Raw genomic sequence first — 25825 nt, forward strand, 5'->3', positions numbered from 1 at the left:
TGTATTCGTTGGCTACGTGCACGTTATCGTGTCCTACAATGAAGAAGAGAACTTCGATATTCTTTATATATGTGGGAGTAACTTTTCCTTGAGAATTCAAGGTCCTATTGCTGCTGTGTTAACACGTGCCTGGCTCATTGGAGAGTTGATAGGAATAGCACTTGATCGTGCACCAAATAGTAGTGTTCTATGCGGTACACGGAAGCTATCTTAGATGGAGCCTGTTGTTCGCCTAAGCTACACATATAAGAGAAAGATACCAATGATTCGTAGTGGAATAAGCATTCACAGTCACCACCCACACCGCCTTAATTCTTGCTTGGAAAGGACCTGAATTCATAAACTGTTAAGGCAGTGATTTACTCACTTTAATTCACATAATATACATCCTCAGACACGAAAACCGGATTATATGACACTATGCATCCACTTTACAGAGAAGGTATTTTTCCAGGCCAAAAAGCCTTCCCATCCTTATTTTGCTCATACCATTCATTATCATGTGCCAAAAGTACACGTACCCTAGGGAAACGCATCACTTCCCCAATCCTTCGAATCGTATCTTTCGCCGCCTCCACATCCGTATGAGCACATCTAACTCCGTACACAGGGTGGTGACTGACCGCAATCTCAGCTTGACCACGGACGAGTCTCCAATCATGTGCACTATCGGCTGCGAGGTAGATCCAAGCGCCATCTGATGAGGTACGTGCGAGAAGGTTGATATGCCCTGGAAGATGGCCTGGTGCGTCAATGAAGTAGAGGGATCCATCGTTAAAGTAATCGAAAGCACGTTCAAAAGGTCCAATAGGCTTCCAGTCTTCACCATGTGGGTCAAAATAATCCGTCCGGTCTTTCGGAAGTAAACGTGAGTCGAAGAAACTCTTTGGATCCACTGGGTATCCCGATTCGAATAATCCACGCGAATCATTGCCGACCAAGAATCTGGCTTTCTTAAATTTCGCCGGATTACCGACGTGGTCGGCGTGTATGTGAGATAAGACAATGACATTAACGTCGTCCGGTTCGATGCCACCGTCCTGCAAGGATGCAACCACATCTTTGTTGATGTATATACCAGAATCTTTCAACGTTTCCCTCATTGCTGGAGTAACGCCCAGGTTATCTTCATCGAGGTTCATCCCCAAGTCGAAGACGAGTCGCTTTCCGGAGGGGGCATGCGTAATGAGGAAAGCTAGTATTGGAGCGAGGTGCTGATCGTTTTCATGGACACCAGCAACGGCATAATTGCAACGGAACGGGAGGAAGCCAGCTTCAAGAGCAGAGACATCGCAGAACGCTTGATTGGAAGCAGGAATGGGTAGTGAATGAACGCCCGATGTCATAGTCGATAAACTTGTACTGGACGAGCTGGCAAAATAGATCTAGCTTTCAAGAAGGAAGCAAGATAGAGTATGTCATGTGCATCAAAACTCTCGCTTAAATATGGGCTAAATAAGAAACATGCTCGGACCCATTTATGCTCGAGAGCGCCCAGTTTGTCAGCGACATGGAGCCTTCATGATCGAAGCAGTAGTCTCATTAGGTAAGAGATATTATGTATCCCGACGTGCATTAGATATTCACGATCTTAAGAGGCTCGTCGTTTGCTAATATCAGTGAGGAAATGTCATTATGTATCCCTACCCTCATACAATCCGTACCACGTAATTTAGTTAACGCTGCCGAAAATTTGGTACCGCCTGCAGATACTCGGACCGACTTCTTCATATTGTGCTTTCGTGTGACAGTAGGAGTAAAACTCCGGCTGCAGACGTAATCAGACAACAGGTTTGAATCGTGTAAATGTGGAGCTTACCAAGGAGGCCAGAAGTGAGCCACCGAACCATACCGCATACCTGTTTGAGATTAGTATGTGTCTGTGATGAATTGCAGACTGCTGTACAGACCTTTGCCTCTTATGCGAAATTACGTCAACCTCTACACCAGTAGACTACAGACGCATTGTAAGTTCGTACAACAAAATTTTAAAGAAAGGGAACTATTTACCTTCGCCCTTGTTCCACTTGCAAGTTCGCTTGCTTCAATACGGCGATCTACCAGTTGCTTCAGATCGCGCTTCAGCCGTTGGCCGAAATGAGTGAACATTGTCGAACCGCCAGAAAGGACGATATTCTATACTGTGGTTTAGATGATCTGTACCTCGAGAAAGCTAAAAAAAAGGGCCCACCTTGTACAACCCACGTCGAACATCGATTGGTGAAGCTTGGATTGTGGTATCAACGATTTCGGGCAGAGGTGTTAGGAAATCAGACGAGTAGATCTCAGGGTTGAAAAAGATCTCCGGAGCAAGGAACCGTTCATATCCGACATCAACGCCATAAGTCTATACCAGACGACGTTCTGAGTACATGGATGCGGCGATACATTTAGGAGACAACTTACCTTGCCGGTCACGCTGTGCTCGCCTGTGTATCGTTGGAACATATTATACGGATCGGTGTCATATTTTCTGAACTCTTTCACTATATCCTGGCACACGTAGCTATAGTTTTCCTTCACCTTGCTCGCAACACGCAACTGGTCTTCAGGTGGGACCGTAGCCATCTCGCCGCGCTCTCGCATAAGGTTAAGCACGAACTGCGTGATATCACGGCCGGCAATTGGAATGTGTTTGATGGCACTTCCAATGACATAACCTTCCGCGCAGGGTATAACGTGCGTAACACCATCACCAGAATCGATAACAGTTCCGGTCAGGGTGCGGTCAGTGACTTTGTTCGACGACCAAGATGCTGCCAAAGCAAGCACAGCTTGCACAGCGATATACAGGCCCTTGATATTAAATGATTCGAAGAAGATTTCTGCTGTCTGCTCGCGATTTTCGGGTGGATTAAGCGGAGGTTCAGTCTACGTCATTCGTCAATCAATGTAAACTCAGTTGATCCACTTCAGCGAAATCTTACGCACGAGAAGGAAATAATGATCCTCCGGTTCGGCACGTAAGTATTTGAAGATTGTTTGCTCCCAGTAACGTTCCATGTGATCCCAATTGTCTATCATACCGTGTCGGATTGGGTAATGTACGCCATATCCAGGAGTTTTCTGGTTAGCAATCGCCTCGTCGCCTATAAAGAAATCAAGATCTTCCACTCCTCGCTTGGATGCAAGATTGCCAGGTTTTGAAGGAATGGGCGGACCAGCGCGGGTAGACTGTGCCGTAGCGCCTCCACGCGTAGCTATTGCAGTTGGAAACACACTATGTATTTGATGCCTTAATGCTTGTCGACAAGGAACAGAGTGCATTTAACGTACAAGGATGGATCAGAGTTTCCCGCGAAGCTGGATGAAGACGTTAAGAAATGCAGCTTACGAATTTCAAGTTGACATACCCAATTTTTGAAAAACCTGTACCATTGTCGCTGATGATAGGAGCAAGCAGCGACATGGTGGACAATGGAGAGATGCAGTTTGAGCGACTGCGTCGCTGCGAGTAGGCTGCGCGACGATTATCGCGTCACGTGCTTCTATCGGAATGTTCCGAACATAATAAACGTTTTTATTTTCAATAATTAAATATTGGCCTCCTTCATCGACGCCATCATCTTCAGCCTTGCCCGTTACCGGAAGTGTCTTTACAAGAGACATCCACCTCTAATTTACTCCATTTGATTTGCGTCAGCCGCCTGTGGATTCCAAACATGTGCGACCCACTCTCTTGTCACTTCCGGTCCGCACTACTCCCATATCAACTATGAATAGCCGATAACGACATGAAGAAAAAATAATAATGATGCATTCGACAAGCATGCAGCTGGGTACAATATTAACTTTGCGATTATCCTCATCTGCTAACTACCATCCCCTCCTGTCTCTTTTCCCTGTACCTGTCTAGGACTACTCCATATGCAATCAGCTCAATAGATACACAATTCGATCGCAGAGCAGGCAACTCACCTTCGTTCGGTATAAGAGATCGCATCATGTTGGGCAAGGGCAAACCGCTGTTACAGTTGCTGTTCCCGAGATTGTGGTGGTCTCCAAAATGCAGAAATCCGGGCAAATCCGGGCAACCGGTTCTGGAGCTGCACTGACGGCCGCGACGACGGCGAAGAGTACGATTGTTAGGAAAGAGCGCATAACTGCCTTGTCGAGCTACTGAGCGCGAAGGTTACCGAGACCTGGCTCCCATGCGGAGGACTTTATATCCATCTCGGCGCTACATAAATACCTAACTCAGGCATCTCCGACAATCACTGCGTTCCATCACTGACTTGTCTGCGTCCTGATCCAACATCGCTATCTAGATTGAGGTAAACACTGCAACTGGGGCTAAATCTCAGTGCCTGTTTTCTTTGACTTTTTCATCTCAACTTCTGGTCTCACGGATCAAGGAGCGATAGTTCTCTGCGAAATCCACGACAAGCGATGGTAGCCTCGTACCGGCGAATGGGGATCTTACAAAATTGTAAACATTTGCGATTTGATCAGTAGTCAGTCTGATTTCCTGCTTAGACTTGCTGTCTGGTATCTCTTTTGCAACAATGGACGGCTGTTTGAAAGCGCCGCTGTTTCATCTAGCGACAATGCGCGGACCTCCTGACATCCACGGTCAGAGTACCACGGTCAATTGGCCCTGCTTTTGCATTCCCAATTGCTGCGCACGTTCTCTGAGTCGCCGTCGTGAGTTGTTCGCAATTGTGCCTGGATCGAGCGCGACTCGTAATCTATTTGAAGAGCTCCCATTTCGTCTGTCTGTTGTGCTGCAGTTCTCACGATATCAGGCACGATACAACGCAATCACTTCCATTTATTTTTGCTTGCCACAAAGGGTCCTCCTGGACTCTGCCTATTAAACTAATCCCACAGTCCACCCTGACCAGCATATGAGATTGCATGCAAATTTAGGCTGGTAAAGGGCGCACGGTTTGTGATCAGTGACAAGATAAATCGGTACGATGCAATATGACTCACACGATTCGGCTTAGTCGCATGCACATTGTGACAGACGGGGGTCGGCATCGCGCTTGAAAATTCCGCCTATCTCGGTGCAAGGAGGACACTCTATTGCCTTTACGGGTGCCGCAGTTGCTGCAATGGCTGCCGCGAATGCGAAGAGCGTGACGATGGATCGCAGGAGTGTTGACTGCATGTTTGCTTGTTCAAGAGTTTTGCCTGAAATCCACTGCAACCTGAACTCTTTATATACTCAACTGCTGATTTCTTGGCAGCAGCTGCAGGATAGAAACTCTTCATCTTCATGTTTGGTATTCAAAGTCGCGGCTGAGCACTCTGAAACTTCTGGAGGATTCAAGGAACGCAATACGTATTGCATTCTAGAAGGTCGCCGCCCTCGTCGCAACTGCTTTCTCATGACTATTTGGCATACATATCTGGTTGCTCATCACTACAGATCATAGGCCACAACATTTGATCCAAACAAATACCGGCGATGCTGTAGAAGAACGTGTCAGCTTTTCGAATGACAATGTGTTACACTTCGTTGACCCACATACGTACTGGACGACCTCAAGCGAGAGAATTCCGCTATAGAGGGCAAATGCACCCAGGGTTACGCTTCATGTACTCAACTGCCTCGGCATCTCGTTTAGCAGTTTGGATCGGAGTAAGCGTCAGCGTCGGACATGTGCACTCGGTTATCGTGTGTACAGGAGGAAGTGGAGCGATCGCGGCGTTTGCGAAAGCGACGACGGCAAGAATGGAGAGAACGGAGGACAGCGCGAAACGCATTTCGAACAGGCTCAAGGAAAAGTTTGCTGATACTAGTGGATTGCCCAATTATAATGTTGGTTTTATATTACCGCCGCTGTTTAGCAGTCTTCAATGGCGCTCAAACTTCGGTGGATTCACACTCCGGACCATCCATTACTAGTGAAACGGGACTTTCGACGGACAACAGTTCTCTTATTTCGTATCCAAATTATGCTCAGGTACAGAACTACAGGAGTTCAGCTGTGTTGCTTATTTATTTCGCGGGAACGTCGTGGATACAAATACGGGACCAAATTATCAATCCAATTTCAAATTATCGTAGATTCCGTCGGGGATTGAAGCCTACGTGAGGAGGACGATCCGAGCGATAATGATGGGGTACCTGGCTTCAATTTAATTGTTCTCGTTTACCTTGTTGGGACCGCGTCAAGTTAAAGAATGATATGGAACTTACCCAGAGGTAATATTATGGACATCCGCAACCACATCCCGGAGGGAAACCGCTAGGCACAGTAGTCGTGGTAGACGAGCACGCATCTGGCGGCAATGGAATGCAAGGAGGGCAGTTGATTGGGCTCGGAGTGCTAGCCACAAGGCTGGCAAGGGCGACAAGTACGGTAGAAACGATTACGACTTTCATAGTGCGACGTCTTTCCTAACAAGTATGTTGCTTTCTCTAGCTTTTATAACTGTTGTGCAGACGGGGTTCGGCGGACCAATTCGAGGACCTTGAACACTCACAGAACAATCTCTAGATCCCTGATCCGATGGTACCGCATCTGTTTAGCGGCCCACCATGGTTTACCCAGAACACAGCTCCACTGAAACGTACACATGTTGGGGAAATAAGTATGTTCTAGCCCTGCAATTGAAAGTTCCGAGAGGAATATTCTCAAACAACTTCTGAATCCGATAACAGTCCATTTGACATGCTTTCGAACTGCTACACAGAGTTGACGATCGAGGATCTTATAGTTATTACTCTTGATGATCTCTCACTTCGGCATGCATCCACACATATACGCTTCGACACAGGACAGATAACCAGTTTTTGACGCCCCCGCTCAGAAGTTACTTTTATAAAAGGTCAATAAACTATCCTCGTTCAATGAATAACCTGGTGCTCACAAACAACAGTGTCATATAGTGCTAGCTATCATTACCTCAGGTATGATGGACTTGTAGGCTTATATCTCTGGTGCTCAAGAGATGAAATTATCACTGTAGTGGGCATCGACCAGGTATTTGTGGCGGCTGGAGAAGCGGGGCCGGTAAAAGCGAAGAACAAAGCCAATAGTCACAAGTTTAAAAAAAGTAGTGATTAGCCCCAGTTAACTCTTATGCAAGGTTTCAGACGTCTATGCAAAAGAGATGGAGGCATCGGCAATCCTCAGTACAGTGGGTGCAGCAAACAGTATCAAAGTGACTTTTGGAGGGACTCTCGGGTGCCTTTTATACAGAGGATCCTTTCTGCACAGCTATCACACTGGAGAAATATAACGTATGGAATACTATGTACGCAATCTCCATTAATGTGAGCGAATTATTGCCTCAAGATAAGCTACAGCTATAATGCACAGATTCGCTACATGTGCTACACTGCACTAAGCCGTGTTCCCATAATTATCCAGCCATATCTCAGTACATCAGCCTTTGTGAGCTCATGGTCATCAGGGATATAAGTCTTATAATCATCTCTCAATCTTCTCTTGATGTCGGTGGTTTGAAGTGCATATTGCAGCATTCTTTGCTCGTACCTGTCCCAATGTTCTGTATACGCAGTGTAGTGGGTATGATATTGCATTACAGATGCCTTGTCTTCTCTAAGCTTGTCAATTTTGTTCTGGTCTTTTCTGTGACCCATAGCATTTCTTGCCTTATCTAAATTGCGGTTAATTACGCTAATTTGGCTCTCGCACTCTGCACATTTGTCTGACAACTTCTTCCTTGTTTCACTTGGTTCTTCGCGAATATTAAATCTACAGAGGAAGGAGTTGATCCTTTCTTTCATTTCTTTAAGGTTAGAAGTATCCCTTATTTCTGAGTCTTCGACAAACTTGGTGAAGCACTGCATGAGTGTTAAAATGTTTCTGTCTGCTATCAGACTTGGTGGGGGCGGGTACGTCCGTTGTGGGAGTCCGTCTGCTGCTAAAACGCTAGAAGACTTGCTAACACTTCTGTGGTTGTCCTGTGACATTCTGATGGTTGTGATATGAGGCGTGAACGGACTGATCTGCTTAAGCAGTGGACAGTGATGATCTAGTGGACCATGGCGCTTTTATTGCTCAGTGTTGGTTTATTATTGCAGAGATCGCCACTCAATACGCCACGTTTGCATTTCATTCATGCCAAAGTAGTAAGGGCGACTAGTCTATTACAAAAGGACATGAACCGTACTTTGCAATATTCCGGCGAGATGCACTACTTCTTAGTTTGTAGAAAGGCGAAGCACAAATTACATAAGGAGTTTGCCCGAAATCTACATTAGATCTGGCATTTTGCTTGAGCCTGAGTGATCATGATCGGTTCTTCTAAACTCAGTGGACTGGTAATCTGTACATGCTACGAATAAAATGCCTAAAACAATTCACTATCAAGGCAATGACTATATTTACCCTACTATTTATAATCACTTGCCTGGTTTTCGGTCCAGAAGACCAGAATTTCGAATAGTTTCTTCGGAGATACGTGACAAGGGACATTGTGCACAGTACATTTCCATCGTACAGAACACGGTAGACGACAACAGCGACTGTTTACAAATAAACGAAAAAATTACATGCACACTTTCGCACAAAAACAATAGCATCACAGCAACCCAAAATATGTTAGTACTCCTCTCCCAACAATGTAGCTAAATTCTACCGTCCTGTCGCAAAGTCATTCTACTGTCGGTTCAGTACAAATATCGCTAGTCTGCATGAATGCATAGGGTACTCACAGACATTGTTAGCGTCTACTGCAGCTGGGTTTCAGACAGAACTGTCGGCAACTGGGGAGGGTTCAGACCTGCCTACGCCGGGTCCACACTTTCCACCCGAGCAAGGGAGCGGCACTTGAGCCGTGACGACCGTAATAAAAGCAAATAGAAGAGCGGATGCAAAGGTCAGCTTCATAGTGAACGATGTTGTTAATGGCAAGCTCAGTCCGGCTTGGTTTTTATACGTCCCGTGAAGTAAATGGGAGCTATTCTCTACGTTGGCACGTTTGAAAATCAAAGAGCTGACTTCCCAATGGTGTCTGCATACAGTAGGCAGTGTTCTCGGAGAGGTGCCAAATATTAACGCCGGTAGATGATGCATAATATGCATGATCCCGGATGTCCTTGGCAGGCACAATATTATCTGTCCGCGAAACACACGTTTTGCGTCCTGTAGAAGTGAGCGTGAGCTCTTCAGATTTTCGCTGCGCTGCAGTTAACCACCTCTACAAAGGCATAAAGCAGAGTTATATTCGAATCAGAAGCCAGAAACGACAAGTTGAGGCCGGTTCGTATGAAATACGGCCTGTTCAAGAATGGAGCTTCGCAACGGCGATATGATGCCGTTGTTCTCTCTTTTGCTGCATATTAGAATATGGCAGCCAAAGCGCCCATATGGCCACAAGGAAAGAAAGTGAAATGGTTTATCCCATGGAAGCAAGACGGAAAATGCGGACTGTTCAGATGTCGGGGTATACACACACGCTCAGAAGAGAAGATGTGTTCATCTACGTATTGATGACCGACAGACAAGAAGTCCTTTACCGACAGACGTCCGCATAAACAGAGGTACGACAGTATGCAATAGTCCACTTGAAAGTCGTTCGTCGGAATTTGTTTTTACACCCGCTCAGTAAAGTATTCGACGCCGATCCTTCGATGACGTCAAATGAGGTCCATCGAAGCGTCAAGGGTGTTATTATGTAAGCCGGTCAATCACACTCCGTGTTCCTGAAAACATGTTGACAGTCACTTGAAAATCAAAACTCTAGCCTTCATTCGTTTACAATTATGCGCGCTAGGCACGTACATACATTATCAACAGCATGAAAATTAATCCGCTCTACTTTCCCAGGAAGTTTGACTCGGACTGTATGTATTTGAGATTGACGGTGATTCAAACTATAGCGCAGAAGCAAGTTCCCAATACACGCTGGTCTGGAAACAATGGCTGCCAATAAGGAGACGTCCCTGACCACAGTTTGGTCCGACTACGCTGAAAATGCAGTACTGAAATATGATATCGCCGTGTTTCGGCGAGCGGCGACGAGTGCGGCGGATTACGATCAACAGGACAGAGCTGCCGTCTGAGAACCCGCCCAACGTCGTGTTTGATGGCAGACGACCAGATGCCTCTTTCGTGTATAGTAGTAGAACAAAACGCATCAAGTAACGACTTCTTCGGAGACGCCGGTAATAGACGAGGAGACCTCAGTTGCTGTGGTCAGGTCGGTCAGCAATCCTTGGGTATATAAAGCAGTATGTATAGCTAGTCCAAATACATCGACTACTCTCCGGCTCTACACAACGCACTCTTTTCTGCATAAACTCACGTCCTTCACGTAAACATGCGTGCTTCTTCAATTGCCGTCGCCGTCGTTGCCTTTGCCGCGAGTCTTGTGGGCGCTGCACCAGCCGAGACCACTACGACTTCGGCACCTCCGGCCCAGTCATCCTTAATCTTTAAGTGCGACTTCGTCTGCCCACCGGGAGTACACATCGGTAACGACGGAGGCATCTGCCACTGCCCTTGAGGTGAGTTAATGAATAATCTTTTAGTAGCCTCGTCTTGACAGTCTCCTGAAGGACTTTATGCTGTCGTGATTTACACTAGCACTTGTGATGGCCTCAATCATTGACTGTGGCGTTCCAAAATGTCGGTAATCTTCCTTCCGAGGGCTCAATTGACTCACCTGACTATCATACTTGCAGCTATTTTTATCCTCCTACATAACATGTTTCATGTCGTGCATGCGTCTGATATTAATAGCATTATGTTCTGATACTGTCCGAAATGAAGCGGACATCAAAAATTGGAAAATGGAGAGATCGAAATTCCCATACACATACTGATGGCCGTCGGATCTTGAGAGCTTGCGCCAACGTAAATGTCTAGACTGTGCGCTAAAGAAACCAATGATATACAGAATATATTCCATTGTTTAGCCTATTGAGACGACCCTTATGTGCACGAACACACCGCAAGCATCAGTGGCGTTAACATTGCAAATAAGGTAAAGACGTACATTGTATTGCTCCATTAGGCGCGCTTTAATAACCAGCAGGCTCTTCAGAAGCACTATATAAAACTCCTGTTCTTTGCCAGAAATTTATTCTATCATCTGCAAGGTCAATCGCATCTCTCTCCCAACTATTCGAACCCGTAATAGCTATGAAGTTCACCTCTATCGCTCTGGCCCTCGCCACATTCTTCGTTGGCAGCGCGCTCGCAAGCCCCACTACTACCACTATCGACTGTGCATGCATTTGCGCGCATACTTGCGTCACCAGTGAACCAATAATATGCAACTGCCCTATACAGACGCAAGTGGAATAATTAAGCCTAGTTCGTGTGTCTGATATTGACCTCTAGTTGCTCTCAATAGGCGCGTTTGAATTTCGGGTGGCGGGACAGATGAGTTCGTGCACTAACAAGGTCCTCGACGGGAACAGCAGTCGAAAGGTTATCAGGAAGTGATGGATGGAAGAGCTGTACTTGTCCTGCGATGTACGCAATGACTATAAATGTGAATATATCTCGAATCCAGTTGTCAGTAAAAAGATCGTAGAGGAGCATGACCGATGCACGAGCCGAGGAAGTCATGTACTATATGCACGTCAGAGGCACCGTATGGCGTTCAATCCTCAGCACGTAGATGCTCAACTGGTGGAAATGTGCTGCCGGCAAGTTTACTGCAAATTTAGCGTGCAGGAATAGAACGTAGTATTCGTTGAGATGATAAGTACCAGAAAAGAACAATACGAACTTTCCTTGCGTCGTTGTTTTGGAGTGCTATGTACGATTAATATGGTTTATCCATACAAGCATCGTTCTTCTTTCACAGCTTAGCACTAAGGTTAGCCATAAGTCTGACTTCAAGTACTTGCTATCATTTAGACCGGCGGCGGACGTCCCCGAGAAATATGGCAAGGAATAAAAATAGCTGTGGACGCGGAAAGTAGGCGGACTGAAGAGTACTGCAAAGGTCACGTTGCTAAGTTGGCTCCCCGGCTCGAGAGGATTCTCATACTAAGCATTTGAGTGTGAGTAATTTTCTCGGAGGGCCTATACTGCAGATGCAAACAATGCATACAAGCACAAAGTAACGAGATACAAATAGGGGTCTGCGCGTAATTTACGTGACCATTACGGTTGCGGGTCGTAAACTTACGACCCGTAATTTTTGTTCTGAAGCCTATTACGGTTACGGTACCGGTGTATACGCTGTATATGGTGTTACGCCCGTAATAAAACAATTTATTATTTTGAACCAATAACTATAGCATATTAGCTCTCTTTCTTTTTACAAAATCCTCCAAGTACTGTATAAAAACTAATAGGATGAAAAGACAGTCTAAAACTTGCTGAAATACCTCAGAAAAGTATTGTTATCAGAATAAATTATTATGTAATAAAAATGAATATATTCTATATAATAAAAACAATAAATAAGATATGATTTAGTGTGAATGTTTTGTATTTATTGGCTTATAGATATGTTATGGCTTATCATAGTAAGAAGAGCAGAGTATATAGTAAGTTACATGTACATATCTTTATTACTATTTATATAAATTTACTAGACTGTAACTGTATACACACGTATACAGTTGTAACTGGCAGTCCAATTACAATTACAACCTGTAAAATACAGGCTGTAATTTTTCAAGTCTGTACTGTTTATGCTTACAGATTGTAACATATACAGTACAGTCTGTAAGCATAATTACAGTATGCTGCAGAACCCTAGATACAAAACAGGTAAGGGCCTACTCGCTGACAGTTGCACTGGCTGCACGACCAATACCCGCTAAATTTCAATCGCCGGTTATAGCACTGGTGGTTGCAAATCATCATCCGTCGGAAGCAGCCAGCTGCACGTCTGCCAGTGGTTAGTACTAATAAGTCGCATTTTCACTAGTATCCTTATTATGCCATGTGTGACAGTGATTGAATCTGCTGGTTGATGGTTGCGCTGGAAATTGCCAAGCGTCACTGGTAACCACCAGCCCAACCAGTGTAACCAAGCTGGGCCTGAGAGTGCAATCTGCAACGCAAACAAGGCAAAACACAGAACGTCACTTTGCACTTTGTATAGCTGGTTGATCCTGAGAGCAGAATCCCAAATATTGAACATTTGCTCAAGGGAGCGAAAGTAATATAAGGCCTCAACTCGAGAGCGTCTTGTCCCATTATCCCTTTACCTGCAAGACAAACATCCACTGCACTACACAGATCATCACTTATAGTAATCATGAGGCTCACCTTCCTTACTGCTACTATTGCAACATTGATTGTTAGCACAGCCCTTGCAGGCCCTGCAACCATTACTGCCACCGATGGCGCCATTACACCCATTACTGCCCGTTCTACCACTGATAATTCGACTGTAGTTACTTCCACTGGTACAGGCAATTCTACAAATGGAACTTCTTCTACAAGTACCTCCACTAATAGCACTTCTACCACCACTTCTTCAATAGGCGGTTCCAGCACGGGCAATTCTACTGCAACTTGAGATCCTTCTCTCAGACTATCATTACTGCCAGTATTACCTCTACCTCTCCTTGAACATACTATGTAGTACTACTGTCACTACACATGATACTATCACTGGTCATACCCTTCCTTGTTTTACTACAACCATCCTTGACACAATCCAATGCATATTGACAGTAAAATTGTGTAACGAGAAAGCTTGTACAATTCCTGTGTTCACAATACACCGGGTTGCTCACCTTTATTGTAGTTGGATGTTAGCTCGTAGACTTTGCAACGATTAGATGCCCAAGACTGAGCTCCTCTGCGATTTGTACAATACTATGCCGGTCGATTTGTACAACTCACGGATACAGTGGCTCTCAGAGAATCTGGAGCCAGGGAGTCGACATATTGTTAAGGTCGTTCATACAAATGAGCCGATTTGCTGAGATATATTGGGAATGCTTTTAACTTACCTATAAAATTTCTCTTGAATGCAAGTCCATTGATGGGCTATTGAGAAGTCGGGTGCACGTCAGGGTCGAAGAGCGTATAACATTTGTGCGCCAAAGTATTCCGGTGTCGAACTTCCCAGTATAAGTTTGCATATTGGTGAATGTTAGGAACACTTTCCCAACAAGGATGACATCGGTTTTGTAGGCACAATCTGACAAAGTAAAAAGCAAAGTCGGTGAGCGAAGCAAATGGCCGAAACAAGAGGTTTGACTGCAAAGCGAGTTATTTTCTTTATCGCCGAGAGATTGCTTGTGAAGAAAGAAGAGTAGCGAAGACCGGCACTACAGAGATCCAAGGAGTACTGTGCTGGACAGAATATCCCGGAAACTTGAGAGGCTTGTATCGCTTGCGAGTGCGACGCTTTATTCTTAGAGATCTACACAGGAGTCATAATTGATGCAAAGTCCGAGGTTGTGCGAGGGACAAGCAAAACAAGTGATTAATTTAGAAGCATTGGAGCAACAGGATGAGTGATGCCTCCGCACATTTTCGTCACATACATACGCTGGACTGTCTTGATTATCCTCGGGAATATGCTCTCCTCAAAACACTTCCTCACCAGTCAACAGTGGCACCTAGCTGTGATCCAGTTTTGGCAGGGAAGCAGCTAGGACTTTTCAGCATTCCGACGTCCTTCGGTCGGTCGTGTCGTACCTTATCAACTGACCAGCCATAATCAGTTACACAGAAAAAGTAACTTGGAAAGTAGGTCCATCTGAGCTAATCTGCTTTTCCCTGTATTTGGATACAATTACTAGCGTGCCAATGAAAACGATGTTATGGTATATGACATAAAGATTGTCGTCATATTCGGCCTGGGATTATCGTGAGGGCTTTGTATTGCATTGCTTTCTTTGGAGCATCCAAACATATCGCGAGCCAGGTGACGACACCATAGCCGAAGTAGTGTATATCGTGTGCGTAATGGTGGTGAAGTCGTGGAGCGCCTGACAGAGATCAGGTTGGAGGTGGTCTGTCTGGTGGCGGCTCCGCAAGGGGCGGATATGCTCTTTTTAGATGTCGGTACTTGCTGAGCCGTATTAAAGCGAGGGTTTCTAAGTAATTTCAACTAGGCATCAGGGAAGAATACTGACAGCTGGGCATAGATGCATACCGTTACGAATAAATTCTCCAAACTGTAACGCCTTTTCGATATCTTCGGGATTACTCAATTCCTTATTCTCTTCATAATAGAGGCGTCAAATATAAGCCTTATTTCCACGTCTCTGAGAAGTATCCCTAGTAAATACTGACTTTCAAACATCTTTCGTAGCTTTCCATGAAAGTCGTATCTGTTCAGTGAACAACTGATGAATGTCTGCGAGAAGAACATCGTCCATACGAGCACTCACGATGGGTCGGGATAGTCCCGTCCAAGTCTATGCAATTCCTTGTAGAGTGCCATAACTCGATGTCGAGCGTGATTTACCGGCATAGCACTGGTAGTTAATGTGGCAGGGACGAGAGTGGACAACGCGTTCGGCGACTCGGCAGCGTTACTCGCTATGGTGCATGGTGACGTAACGCGACGCTGATCGCAAGTGATCATCGAGTCGGGTTCCGACGTTTACCGTCCGTCATAGGTTGTCTCTCAGTGGCATTTACACATGTTCTCAGAACCTCCTTAACCTCCTACCACTACCATCCTTTACAAATCGTCTCCAAAAGTGACCTGTTTAAATTATCTCGAACTTTCATAAATGGGCATATTCTCTCGACTCCTGCCACCTCTTGCTAGTGCTTACGGACTTCAAGCGAGTTCGTAAAGTCTTGTGTCTCATCTTTGTTAACACCGACCTAATATAATTTAGTCTTCGCTCTGATATTCGTGCCTCAGAAGAATGAAAGGTTCTATGACCTCGGTGGTGCACTGGGGTTTCTTTCTACGACGTTCGTTTCTATGTATTACCCTGCACTGAGGGACAAATACGTCCTTGGAAAGAACATCCCTCTACCCAGACTTTCATCTTTTGCTCCGAGACAGCTGCTCCTGACCGGATGCCTGGTACTCTGGAGCACCCGGCTTGGATCATTTCTCGTAACTGTATGCTAATATTTTTGTCGTCGACATATTCGCGACTAATGCCACCGATCATAGCGAGCAATGAAAACTGGAGGAGATTCGCGTTTTGACAAGGTCAAGCATCAACCGGGAAAGTTCACGTTTTACTGGATGGCACAAGGTAGGCTGCAGAATCACATGTGATTTAAATAGGTGTCTTAATATTTACGACCCAACATAGCCGCATGGGTATTCCTTGTCGGACTTCCAGTTTACTTGGTAAGTTCCTCGCCCAATACACCCTTCCAGCTAATATTCATCGTCCCAATAGGTAAACACATTGCCTCCTAATCTGCATCCAGCGCTTGGTCCAAGGGATTATGTCGCCTTGAGCCTCTTTGCTTCCTCCTTCCTTTTCGAAATAGTCGCTGATAATCAAAAAAGCGTCTGGAGGAGGGAGAAAAACGAAAAGAAGCACGATGAGTCTTTTATTACTCGTGGTCTATGGAGTATCAGCAGGCACCCTAAGTTGGTTCATCATACCATTATTTTAATTGTGTCGCCTGATCCAAATATCCAGCTACGTGGGCGAAGTCGGAATCTGGACGGGAATATGGGCCTTATCGGCCTCGTCTATGCAGACTCCATATTTTCCAAAAGTAGCACCACTTATCGCGGCGGCAAGCCCGATAATCACATATTTACTCCTAAGAAACGTATGTAGTTTCTCCTGTGTCCGAAGACTTCATGTGCTAACGCATAATTGCAGGTGTCCGGTGTGCCTCTTCTAGAAGTAAGTGTGGTCCTTCTTCAAACTTCCGTTAAGTACCCGTTTTGATCCCGAACACCTTCGCAGAAAGCCGGCGACAAGAAGTTCGGTGATAATCCCAAGTGGCAGGAGTACAAGAGGTACCGTTCGAGTTAATTTTTTCGGCAATATTCTAATACGGCCCCTGTAGGAATGTGCCTGTCTTCTGGCCATGGGGACCTGTGGACTAGACACATAATGTTGTAGGCAAGGTGGTGGCGTTTGCCTTTGAAGCGTTAGGTTAGGCATTCGGAGTTAGTTAGAACTGTCCGTAAATGATACTGTATTGTTATTGTAGCATTTCCACTGAATGATTATCAGATCGATTGTGTGCGTCTACTTTTTGCTTGGCTATTTCATTCGACTAAGCATCGGATTGAACCGCTTGAGTTTCCGGATTTTGTGCGGGGTATATGTGCGTAGTGAATTGTCAGTGTGGAAGGGAAAGTGAGGTGACTTTATAAGTTTATTGCGCTTCGCTGCCGAGAAGGTGTGTTTCCATGTGACCGAGATCGATAAGTCCGAGCTTCATCGCTAAGAAAGAGGATAGCGTCGGAACCGGGAGCAAAAATAAATGATGACGATAACGAGCTTATCTTATCTGATGACATAATCCATTTTTCACAATGAGCTGACTTTTTTGCGCATGAATTTAAATAGACCACCTGGTCATCACTTTGAACAAGTTGGCCCCGCCACCACCACCGTCTTCCCACTGCATACAGATCCTCTCTTTCGTTACTGTATCCGCGCCCCCCTCATTTGTTGTCTCTACTGCGCGCACACACGCTCACCTTGACCATGGATCTCGTGCTAGAGGTCTGCGACGATCTCTTCCTCGACCGTGTCTGGTCAACCCTAGTCCCTTTGTCCGCATTTTCCGGCATTGCAGCATCCGAACCGCTGTACTCGCTCAATAGCTCGATACCACTCAAATTTACGATGGGGAAATCGCTTGGCTCGTCGTGGTCACAATTCATTGGTCTCGCGCATCTACCCCATCCCCAACTTCCTGCCGTAAACCTTTCGCAACCACTCGCCGATGTCGCACAAGTTTCTGCTTGGCCACGCGACTACTTCTTACGACAAATATTATCGCTCACAGTGCTGACCATGGTTGGCATCCATGTTCTTTATTTCCTCTTCGCGGGCTTGTCGTACTATTTCGTATTCAACCATGACATGATGCGTCACCCTCGGTTCCTAAAGAATCAAGTTCGCCAAGAAATTCACAGTAGCCTGCGAGCCTTTCCCGGAATGATGGCTCTCATGCTCCCGTTGTTTCAAGTGGAAGTCATGGGCTACTCGAAACTCTATAACGACCCGAACAAGTACGGTTGGTGGTACATCCCCTTCTCTGCAATATGGTGCGTCACGCTTTCGGACATTCATCGGGCGAGCGTGATGATTAATTTGATGAATAGGTTCCTCGTGTTTACCGACTTCTGCATCTATTGGATACACCGCTGGCTACACATTCCTTGGATCTACAAGCGCTTGCATAAGCCGCATCATAAGTGGATAGGTCCGTCTTCTATGCACTTTATTTGACTCTTAGGCTCACACGACCCATCAGTACCGACTCCATTTGCCTCCCACGCGTTTCACCCCGTTGATGGGTTTGCCCAAGCGATACCGTACCATCTATTCATCTTCATCTTCCCGCTGCAACGGCACGTGTACCTTGGACTCTTCCTCGCAGTTAACTGCTGGAGCATCTTCATTCATGACTCGGATATGATTACCGGACATCCGCTGGAGAACATCATCAACGGCCCGGCGCATCACACGCTTCACCATCTCTATTTCACGGTGAACTATGGACAGTACTTCACATGGGCGGACCGAGCTGGCGGCTCATATCGTCATCCTGCGAAGGAATTGGACCCGTTACTAGAGGTGAAGATGACTGAGCAAAATGAGGCGGAGAAAAAGGACCTCTGACCGTATTGGTTCCGAACCTTAGACATCTCACTTATATGATCATCACTTATTTGTTCTTGACATGATTAATTACCTATTATTTCGGCATGATTTTACATAGGGGCAGGAATAATTTTTTATTATTTTCTGCGAAGCTGTATTGTATATCTTCCTAACATTGCGTGTCTGTAGTAGCATCCAGTACTAAATACATCCGGCTCTTCTCACTTTTTTTCTTCGTCTGCTCATTTCTGTGGCGGTTTAACGGCACACACATCACGTGATATTAGTATTTCCACGCAAGAGTCATCGTTTTGTTCAACTCCTGTGCCTCTAATCCTCGCCGCCGATATTGGCGCGTCCCAACTGACTTGTGTTTGAACCACCATGTCCTTCTTTCCCACTACATCGGGTGCGACATCCGCTACGCTCGGTGGAACGGCCGCAAACGAACCGAAAGATGTGGAAGTCTCCGACCCGCCTAGCGATTCAATCAGTTCGCTGGCGTTTTCGACTGCTGGAGAATACCTTGCTGTCGGAAGCTGGAATAATGAAGTATGTCTACAGTCTCCTGCTGTCTCTCGGCGATTTTGTTGGACTGGGTGTACGAAAGGGGTGAATTGACGCTTGTGTTCATCATAACAGGTTCGAATTTACGAGGTGAACCCACAAGGAGGGCAAACTCAAGGAAAAGCTATGTATACGCACCAGGGACCTGTTCTTGGAGTATGCTGGAACAAAGTATGCCCATCTCAGAAGTCTTCAGTTTCTGAACCGTGTCTAACTGATAACTTCCAATCCGCTCTTGTCATACAGGAAGGCAATAAAGTAATTTCGTGCGGTGCCGACAACGCTGCGCGCATGTATGACTTGGCTACGGGCCAAAGCTCTCAGGTTGCGCAGCACGATGCGCCTATAAAGTGTGTGAGGTGGATTGAGTCACCCCAGGGCGGGTTTCTTGCTACGGGTAGCTGGGACAAGACTCTGAAGGTTCGTTACTCGGCTTTATTTTTATTTTTTCATGATCACTGACAATAAGACGCTCACTAGTATTGGGATACTCGTTCATCGACACCTGTTTCAACTGTTCAACTACCCGAGCGATGTTACTCTATGGACGTCATGTACCCGTTGATGGTCGTTGGTACTGCCGAGAGACACATTCAGATATTCAATCTTACGAACCCGACTACACCTTACCGAGTAGGTCGCTGTATATCTTTTCTTCTTCAGTTCGACCCTTTACTCAATCACATTTGTAATAGACACAAACATCACCACTTAAATGGCAAACACGTGTGGTTAGCTGCTTCCCTTCCGCAGATGGATATGCCGTCGGGAGTATTGAAGGACGCGTGGCCATCCAGTACGTGATTTTTCCGACTTCAGGATTAATAAAGTAGCTGAGCACGTATTATTGGTCAGATACGTCGAAGAAGCCAAGTCTAGGTGAGTCGTAATAATTTTGTGAAGTATTTCTGTCTATTGATATATTAATCACAATTGCAGTCAAAATTTCTCGTTTAAATGCCACCGTAAAGATCAGTCTCCTACCGCGAAGGATCAAACTCTTGTCTTCTCAGTAAACGATATCGTATTCCACCCCGTGCATGGAACCTTTTCCACGGCAGGGTCGGACGGCACGGTCAACTTCTGGGACAAGGACGCGCGAACGCGGCTTAAGAGTACGTTTCTTCCGTCTATTTAACACTCATTTGCATCGCCATACTGACTTAAGTCTGCGCGTCCAATTTTCAGCTTTCGAACCGGTCCCCGGACCGATCTCCTCAACGGCCTTTAACCGCACGGGAAACATCTTCGCCTACGCGGTTTCTTACGACTGGTCGAAGGGATATACTGGGATGACACCCGGTCACCCGAATAAAATCATGTTGCATGCATGCAAGGAAGACGAGGTGAAGAAGCGTGCGGCTAGGAAGTGATGAGATTTTGCGAGTGTCACTTTCACTTCATGCCTGCGATGATTTGATGTTTATGTCTTCTTCATCGATCGATTGTTTCCTTTCTTCCCTTGATTTTCATTTTTGTTGCATCGTTTTCTTTTGTGTTGCTGTACAATGACAATGTTAGTTGCATTTATTTCATCACTCTGCGGGAGAGAACTCAAAGCTAAGTAGCCGTGTGCTCTTTGTTCGTTTCTATCCATTGGGAAGAATGCTAATATACAATACGGGAGGCACGGCAGAATCCTATCCCCCTTACAATGTGAGTTCATTACAAAATTTGAAAGCTGCTGTCTGATTTACCGGAAATACATTCTGGAACAAATTTTTTCAGGCATCAGAAAAGGCTTCAGCCTCTGCTGAAATATACTTAGTCTCTGAAGTTTGTTCGTAATGACAATGCCACTTCCCACGGTGTATCGACGCGTCAACAAGCGTCAACAAGCGTCAACAACGCGTCTTCACATCTGTGAGAGTCTATGACTCGACGCCATCATTTTGAATCTTGATCGTGTATCTACCACAAAGCACCATGACCTTTCGACGTCCAATCACCAATGCTGCCCCTTGCAGGTACATGCGGCGACGTTGCGATTTTCTGAGCAATCGAAACAATTAGTATTATTCTATTTATTATATAAGGCATACGCGGAACCGCCCTTTGTCTCTCTGACTCGAACGTCACACCAGCTCAAGCCACAGATCGCCGACATTAAATAAGCCACCCGGCTGAGTTGTGAGCCTTTCCATCATTCTTATACTCTTTCACAATCCATGCAGCTTGGGACCTCGACTTTTGACACTGAACTACGATGTCTTTCTACAGTGGCTATGGTAGCAAGCCATCTCAGTCCTCATTTGCAAGCTTGTTAGGTGGAGCGTCAGCGGCGACAACAGCGTGGACAAAAGACGCAGAGGTATCAGAACCGCCTGGTGATTCGATTAGTTCGCTTTCGTTTTCGCCCATTGCGGACTTCCTCGCTGTTGGAAGTTGGAATAATGAGGTGCGTCGAGCTCGTTTCTTCATGTTTTCAGAAGTTTACGAAGATATCTTATGAATTTGTATGATGTTTCTTTGGTATAGGTTCGGATATACGAAGTGAACTCAGAAGGAGGGCAAACGAGGGGGAAGGCGATGTATCGGCATCAAGGGTCTGTCCTAGGAGTTTGCTGGAACAAAGTATGTAGCAGCATTATGTAGCCGTAAAAGCCCAGCTGCTCAAAGGGTTTGTACTGACTGGACTTTCGTTACCTTCGGTAAATCCTTTATCAAACCGCCTTTCAGGAAGGAAACAAAGTGATTTCGTGCGGAGCGGATAATGCCGCGCGCATGTACGATTTGGCTACAGGACAGAGTTCTCAAGTCGCGCAGCACGACGCACCGATCAAATGTGTTCGCTGGTTCGAGTCTCCTCAGGGAGGGATCGTGGCTACGGGTAGTTGGGATAAGACTTTGAAGGTACGACCTTTCCGTTTATCGAATAAAACTTCGATAACCATTAACCGTTCCATCAAATCTAGTATTGGGATACGCGATCTTCGACACCCATAGCGACTGTACAACTCCCTGAACGCTGCTATTCGATGGACGTCGTATATCCTCTTTTAGTCGTCGGTACTGCGGAACGTCATATCCAAATCTACAATCTTACGAATCCGACTGTACCCTACAGGGTAAGAACCGATGTCACTCTGGGTCTACTATTTTTACTGATGAAAGGGCGATTTAATTTGTAGACGCAAACATCGCCTCTGAAAATGCAGACACGTGTCGTGACTTGTTTTCCATCCGCGGATGGTTATGCTACGGGAAGCATTGAAGGTCGCGTAGCTATTCAGTAGGTTTCCTATATCGATCCTCAAGTATGAAGCTAATTTAATTCGTATTCTGTCAGTTTCGTTGATGACGCAAGGACCGGGTAAGCATTTACTACCCATTCTTTAGCAGATGATATCGTTTTCTTTTAACGCTATTTCGTGCGATATAGGGAGAACTACACTTTCAGATGCCACCGCAAAGAGCAAGGCCTCAATAAGAACCAGACAGATGTCTATTCCGTGAACGACATCAACTTTCACCCTGTTCATGGCACCTTTTCCACTTCAGGATCGGACGGTGTCATCCACTTTTGGGACAAAGATGCACGTTCACGATTAAAGAGTATGGTGTTTTTCTTATTCTTCAGCTCTTCGTAAATTGACCCTGGAATCATTTTGCTTGATGTAGCTTTAGATGTAGCTCCTGGACCGATTGCAGCGACGACGTTTAATCGAGATGGACGTATTTTTGCGTATGCTGTTTCGTATGATTGGTCGAAGGGATATTCTGGGATGACGGCTAACCATCCAAATAAAGTTATGTTGCATCCGTGCAAGGAGGATGAGGTTAAGAGGCGGAAGAAGTGATGCTATGATTTTTTATATCGTCCATTCGTATCATGTTGGTTTTCGACCTGATGTATATCGAGAGATATTTTCTTCGAGTGATTCGTTTATTTATCACTGAAACAACTTGTTTTCATTGATCAATGAGAGGTATAAAGAATGCTTTCCTTTTAGCGTTACTTTTCACGACATTTTGGCTCACTTAGTTGCGAAGCCAGCAGTGACATTGCAGACAGATAGTTTGAGTATCGCAAAAGTAAAGAAACCGTAGTATACAATACGGAAAGCAACAGACAGAGCAATTACAGCACAAAACAATTCGACATGCCGTCTTCCAGAGAAAACCGGGTTTGAGTTCCACAGAGACAAAGCGACTATAGATATACAAGATGAATGAAGCGAGCCATTGTAGTACAGAACGGTTCGAAATCTCCTTCCACAACCGTGCAGCACGCATCTTGCCTTACAACCGTACAAGTGCAAGTGGCCCTTTTGCTGCGAGTCTTTTGGCAATCTTGATGATATGATTGCACATGAGTGTGACGAGTTTCAAAACCGTAAGGCTTGTATACGGTGATTGTTGGAGGAAATCGCATTCATTTGATTCCAGTAGGGTGGATATTGTCTCAATTGCCATCCAGAACCGACATGACCGTAGACACGTCGAGCTTGGCAAGGCTGCCCCCATACAATAGATCTAATACCAGGCCAATATGGGCGGCGTTGGTCGTTTCGAGGCGTCCTCGTCCCAACAGCGTTCCAGAGCTTTCCAGAGCGCATCCGGAATGCAAGTGCTGGAGGGTTTCTGCGGTCGAATGTACGTCGAATACATTTTTGCCAGGAATACCCTCTCCGACTTTATTTCGTCAAATGGCACCTTTCCTGTCAGGATCTGCACCAATGTAAATATCCGATAAAAGCCCATAGAAAATTGAAGTTACCTCTACGATTGTCATTGCTAAAGACCAGATGTCCGAAGCTTCGTTGTACGGACAGAGTCGTTCTCTTCACGTACCAGCTCTACAGCCATCCAGTGCCATGATCCCTTGACAGTCTGGGTGGTAAATCCTTTGGTCCCGCATATACGGGAAAGACCGAAGTCAGCTAGCCGCGGATTCTCATTGTCGTCTACAAGAATATTTGCCTAACAAGTTCATGCCCAGGTCATCGTGAGCGAGGCTATGCTTGTAAGCACATACATCATACGACAAACACACCGCTTTAATATCTCCATGCACAACGGGATCGTGGGCAGAATGAATTGCAAATATGCCCGCTGCAACACCAGACAGCTGAAGGAAAGATTGGCAAATGAAAAATTAGCCTGAGATAAGGGTGTGACGATGAAAGACGCACTAGACGCATGCGATCAGCGTGTGGGCAATGCTCGATGAAAGTATTCATGTCTCCATTTACATAGAACGGAAGAACGATTCCAACGAACTTCTGATAATTAGGATCGGGATTTTCACACACGCCAAGGCAAAGCAAGACGTTGGGATGCACTACTCTCTGTCCCGCCCTCATTTCGCGCTCCCAACGCTTCAAGATATTTATCATCAAATGGCAGGAAAATAGACAATCACAGTACAAACCAGTTGTGCCTTTGCCCTATCCTCCCACATTCGGTGCAGGTCAAGAAACTTCACAGCAGCCTGTATTCACCTGAATAAGAACCAGAAAACAAGAGAGTTAGCAAACTCACAACGGTGCCCGGATATTCTGCATTACTAAGTACAGCTTTGTATACCACTGAGTATCCACCACAAGAAAACCTTTCCCCTAGCTTAAGCTTGCCAGTCAGATTCCTCAGAGTGACGTTTGAAGAAAGGAGAGCCATTGCAGTATGAAATTGTACAGAAGTGGGTTGCGTATGCATATCTGCACGATTAGGTCCATCGTGCGTGACTGGGGAACAAGAAAACGGCACAGAAAGAATACAGAGGCACTGAAATATAGTAGAATAGATGCTCAAGACTATGATTGGAAGGAAGATCAGCAACCTGACACCAGGTTTGAGGTCACGGGATTACACTGCCAAGTTCCCTATAGCTTTACACAATTACCGTACTGCAAATCATTAATATTCTCCAGCTCAAGAACCTGAGATGGATATCAAAATGCACATATAGACTAACAAATAGTTGCTTTACTTGGTTCTTCTTTTTGTTGCAACAGGAGTGATGTTAACTCTCTTTTTAAACTTAGAGTTTTACTAAAATAATAACTTTTTTAAAATGTTTACACAACTAAAAGCTATGATTATCACCAGCTTATACTATAATATACTTGCTTCTATTGATGAGACAATCTCTGACCAGGGATCAAAGAAAATGCCAAAACAAAAAAATAAGATAAGTAATAATAATAGACACAGCTACTCTTTTCACATGCTGGAACTGTCTCTGAGCTGACCTCTGAGGTGAGGGAAGCAGTGTGGGTTGGTCAAACAATTGTAACAAACTATCCACGGGATTGCATCACAGTCACTGCGATTCCATATTTTCGCTGTGATGCTACTGCCGAATGATAAATCTGTTCTACTCCCCAACAGTATAACTTATCTTTGAAGCAAGGAGGATGAAGAAGGCAATCGACATTGAACTGGTACTATGATCCGTGCCCAGTTCTTTCTGCCTATTCGTACTGCATTGACATTTCGACTTGAAGAAACACACTTTTTATTTTCAGCCAGCCAATACATACTTACACGTGATGGAGTCAAGCCGAAGCCATATCGAGTAAGTGAGATAAGATTATACAAATCGTTGCCGACGCAGGTCAGATAATTGCGTGAGTGCGCGAGCGCAGCTTGGGAACATTCGTCGACAGTCAACAGAAATTTCAGTCT

The 25825-nt window shown here is 45.4% G+C and overlaps 12 protein-coding genes across 12 annotated transcripts; 6 read left to right on the forward strand and 6 right to left on the reverse strand.

The window, feature by feature from the left end:
- Positions 1–354: 354 nt before the first annotated feature.
- On the reverse strand, positions 355–1346 carry FOMMEDRAFT_165633 (Metallo-hydrolase/oxidoreductase; the record flags this gene model as incomplete). The annotated part of the gene is made up of 1 exon (XM_007263192.1): positions 355–1346. The coding sequence occupies one exon, from the start codon at positions 1344–1346 to the stop codon at positions 432–434; it is 915 nt and encodes a 304-aa protein (XP_007263254.1). The 3' UTR covers positions 355–431.
- Positions 1347–1672: 326 nt separating this feature from the next.
- Positions 1673–3411, reverse strand: FOMMEDRAFT_103037 (actin binding protein; the record flags this gene model as incomplete). Its single annotated transcript, XM_007263193.1, has 9 exons — positions 1673–1768; positions 1820–1859; positions 1911–1954; positions 2011–2136; positions 2192–2347; positions 2407–2871; positions 2932–3220; positions 3277–3303; positions 3354–3411. Coding segments are annotated over 9 exons (1301 nt in total), but the record flags the coding sequence as incomplete, so codon positions are not given.
- A 1094-nt stretch (positions 3412–4505) lies between these two features.
- Positions 4506–6004, forward strand: FOMMEDRAFT_165635 (uncharacterized protein; the record flags this gene model as incomplete). The annotated part of the gene is made up of 5 exons (XM_007263194.1): positions 4506–4793; positions 4870–4887; positions 4950–5129; positions 5193–5357; positions 5423–6004. 5 exons carry the CDS (start codon positions 4506–4508, stop codon positions 5852–5854), a joined length of 1083 nt encoding a protein of 360 aa, XP_007263256.1. The 3' UTR covers positions 5855–6004.
- A 3-nt stretch (positions 6005–6007) lies between these two features.
- FOMMEDRAFT_152333 (uncharacterized protein) lies at positions 6008–6334 on the reverse strand (the record flags this gene model as incomplete). Its single annotated transcript, XM_007263195.1, has 3 exons — positions 6008–6080; positions 6149–6231; positions 6287–6334. 3 exons carry the CDS (start codon positions 6332–6334, stop codon positions 6008–6010), a joined length of 204 nt encoding a protein of 67 aa, XP_007263257.1.
- A 3898-nt stretch (positions 6335–10232) lies between these two features.
- Positions 10233–11471, reverse strand: FOMMEDRAFT_152335 (uncharacterized protein; the record flags this gene model as incomplete). The annotated part of the gene is made up of 4 exons (XM_007263196.1): positions 10233–10423; positions 10745–10798; positions 11078–11208; positions 11308–11471. The coding sequence occupies 4 exons, from the start codon at positions 11469–11471 to the stop codon at positions 10233–10235; spliced, it is 540 nt and encodes a 179-aa protein (XP_007263258.1).
- A 1678-nt stretch (positions 11472–13149) lies between these two features.
- FOMMEDRAFT_152336 (uncharacterized protein) lies at positions 13150–13413 on the forward strand (the record flags this gene model as incomplete). The annotated part of the gene is made up of 2 exons (XM_007263197.1): positions 13150–13300; positions 13379–13413. 2 exons carry the CDS (start codon positions 13150–13152, stop codon positions 13411–13413), a joined length of 186 nt encoding a protein of 61 aa, XP_007263259.1.
- Positions 13414–14849: 1436 nt separating this feature from the next.
- On the reverse strand, positions 14850–15327 carry FOMMEDRAFT_75436 (uncharacterized protein; the record flags this gene model as incomplete). The annotated part of the gene is made up of 4 exons (XM_007263198.1): positions 14850–14947; positions 15007–15075; positions 15147–15184; positions 15245–15327. The coding sequence occupies 4 exons, from the start codon at positions 15325–15327 to the stop codon at positions 14850–14852; spliced, it is 288 nt and encodes a 95-aa protein (XP_007263260.1).
- A 215-nt stretch (positions 15328–15542) lies between these two features.
- On the forward strand, positions 15543–17009 carry FOMMEDRAFT_103040 (DUF1295-domain-containing protein). Its single transcript, XM_007263199.1, has 9 exons — positions 15543–15650; positions 15704–15936; positions 15991–16075; positions 16136–16173; positions 16226–16422; positions 16475–16610; positions 16664–16687; positions 16751–16803; positions 16854–17009. Exons 1-9 carry the CDS (start codon positions 15593–15595, stop codon positions 16891–16893), a joined length of 864 nt encoding a protein of 287 aa, XP_007263261.1. The 5' UTR covers positions 15543–15592; the 3' UTR covers positions 16894–17009.
- Positions 17010–17117: 108 nt separating this feature from the next.
- FOMMEDRAFT_103044 (fatty acid hydroxylase) lies at positions 17118–18853 on the forward strand. Its single transcript, XM_007263200.1, has 3 exons — positions 17118–18069; positions 18127–18227; positions 18279–18853. The coding sequence occupies exons 1-3, from the start codon at positions 17504–17506 to the stop codon at positions 18644–18646; spliced, it is 1035 nt and encodes a 344-aa protein (XP_007263262.1). The 5' UTR covers positions 17118–17503; the 3' UTR covers positions 18647–18853.
- A 105-nt stretch (positions 18854–18958) lies between these two features.
- Positions 18959–20720, forward strand: FOMMEDRAFT_103051 (WD40 repeat-like protein). Its single transcript, XM_007263201.1, has 8 exons — positions 18959–19180; positions 19271–19366; positions 19442–19615; positions 19676–19828; positions 19891–19995; positions 20055–20074; positions 20135–20310; positions 20384–20720. The coding sequence occupies exons 1-8, from the start codon at positions 19013–19015 to the stop codon at positions 20566–20568; spliced, it is 1077 nt and encodes a 358-aa protein (XP_007263263.1). The 5' UTR covers positions 18959–19012; the 3' UTR covers positions 20569–20720.
- Positions 20721–21401: 681 nt separating this feature from the next.
- FOMMEDRAFT_165639 (poly RNA export protein) lies at positions 21402–22995 on the forward strand (the record flags this gene model as incomplete). The annotated part of the gene is made up of 8 exons (XM_007263202.1): positions 21402–21593; positions 21674–21769; positions 21875–22048; positions 22111–22263; positions 22327–22427; positions 22485–22508; positions 22578–22750; positions 22817–22995. 8 exons carry the CDS (start codon positions 21402–21404, stop codon positions 22993–22995), a joined length of 1092 nt encoding a protein of 363 aa, XP_007263264.1.
- A 542-nt stretch (positions 22996–23537) lies between these two features.
- Positions 23538–24814, reverse strand: FOMMEDRAFT_165640 (kinase-like protein; the record flags this gene model as incomplete). The annotated part of the gene is made up of 6 exons (XM_007263203.1): positions 23538–23866; positions 23990–24118; positions 24192–24266; positions 24331–24516; positions 24570–24629; positions 24680–24814. The coding sequence occupies 6 exons, from the start codon at positions 24812–24814 to the stop codon at positions 23672–23674; spliced, it is 780 nt and encodes a 259-aa protein (XP_007263265.1). The 3' UTR covers positions 23538–23671.
- Between the last annotated feature and the right edge of the window lie 1011 nt (positions 24815–25825).

The sequence above is a fragment of the Fomitiporia mediterranea genome, assembly GCF_000271605.1.
Source record: "Fomitiporia mediterranea MF3/22 unplaced genomic scaffold FOMMEscaffold_2, whole genome shotgun sequence".
Taxonomy (NCBI): Eukaryota; Fungi; Basidiomycota; class Agaricomycetes; order Hymenochaetales; family Hymenochaetaceae; genus Fomitiporia; species Fomitiporia mediterranea.

Excerpts from the sequence above, each read along its gene's own strand:
- FOMMEDRAFT_103044 (XM_007263200.1), top strand. The coding sequence starts at position 17,504 with ATGGATCTCGTGCTAGAGGTCTGCGACGATCTCTTCCTCGACCGTGTC. Across the intron at positions 18,070-18,126 it reads ATCCCCTTCTCTGCAATATG|GTTCCTCGTGTTTACCGACT; the intron begins GTGCGTCACGCT and ends TTTGATGAATAG. Across the intron at positions 18,228-18,278 it reads GCCGCATCATAAGTGGATAG|TACCGACTCCATTTGCCTCC; the intron begins GTCCGTCTTCTA and ends ACGACCCATCAG.
- FOMMEDRAFT_103040 (XM_007263199.1), top strand. The coding sequence starts at position 15,593 with ATGGGCATATTCTCTCGACTCCTGCCACCTCTTGCTAGTGCTTACGGA. Across the intron at positions 15,651-15,703 it reads TGCTTACGGACTTCAAGCGA|TCTTCGCTCTGATATTCGTG; the intron begins GTTCGTAAAGTC and ends AATATAATTTAG. Across the intron at positions 16,076-16,135 it reads GTTTTACTGGATGGCACAAG|CCGCATGGGTATTCCTTGTC; the intron begins GTAGGCTGCAGA and ends GACCCAACATAG.
- FOMMEDRAFT_103051 (XM_007263201.1), top strand. The coding sequence starts at position 19,013 with ATGTCCTTCTTTCCCACTACATCGGGTGCGACATCCGCTACGCTCGGT. Across the intron at positions 19,996-20,054 it reads GACGCGTGGCCATCCAGTAC|GTCGAAGAAGCCAAGTCTAG; the intron begins GTGATTTTTCCG and ends TTGGTCAGATAC. Across the intron at positions 20,311-20,383 it reads CGCGCGAACGCGGCTTAAGA|CTTTCGAACCGGTCCCCGGA; the intron begins GTACGTTTCTTC and ends TCCAATTTTCAG.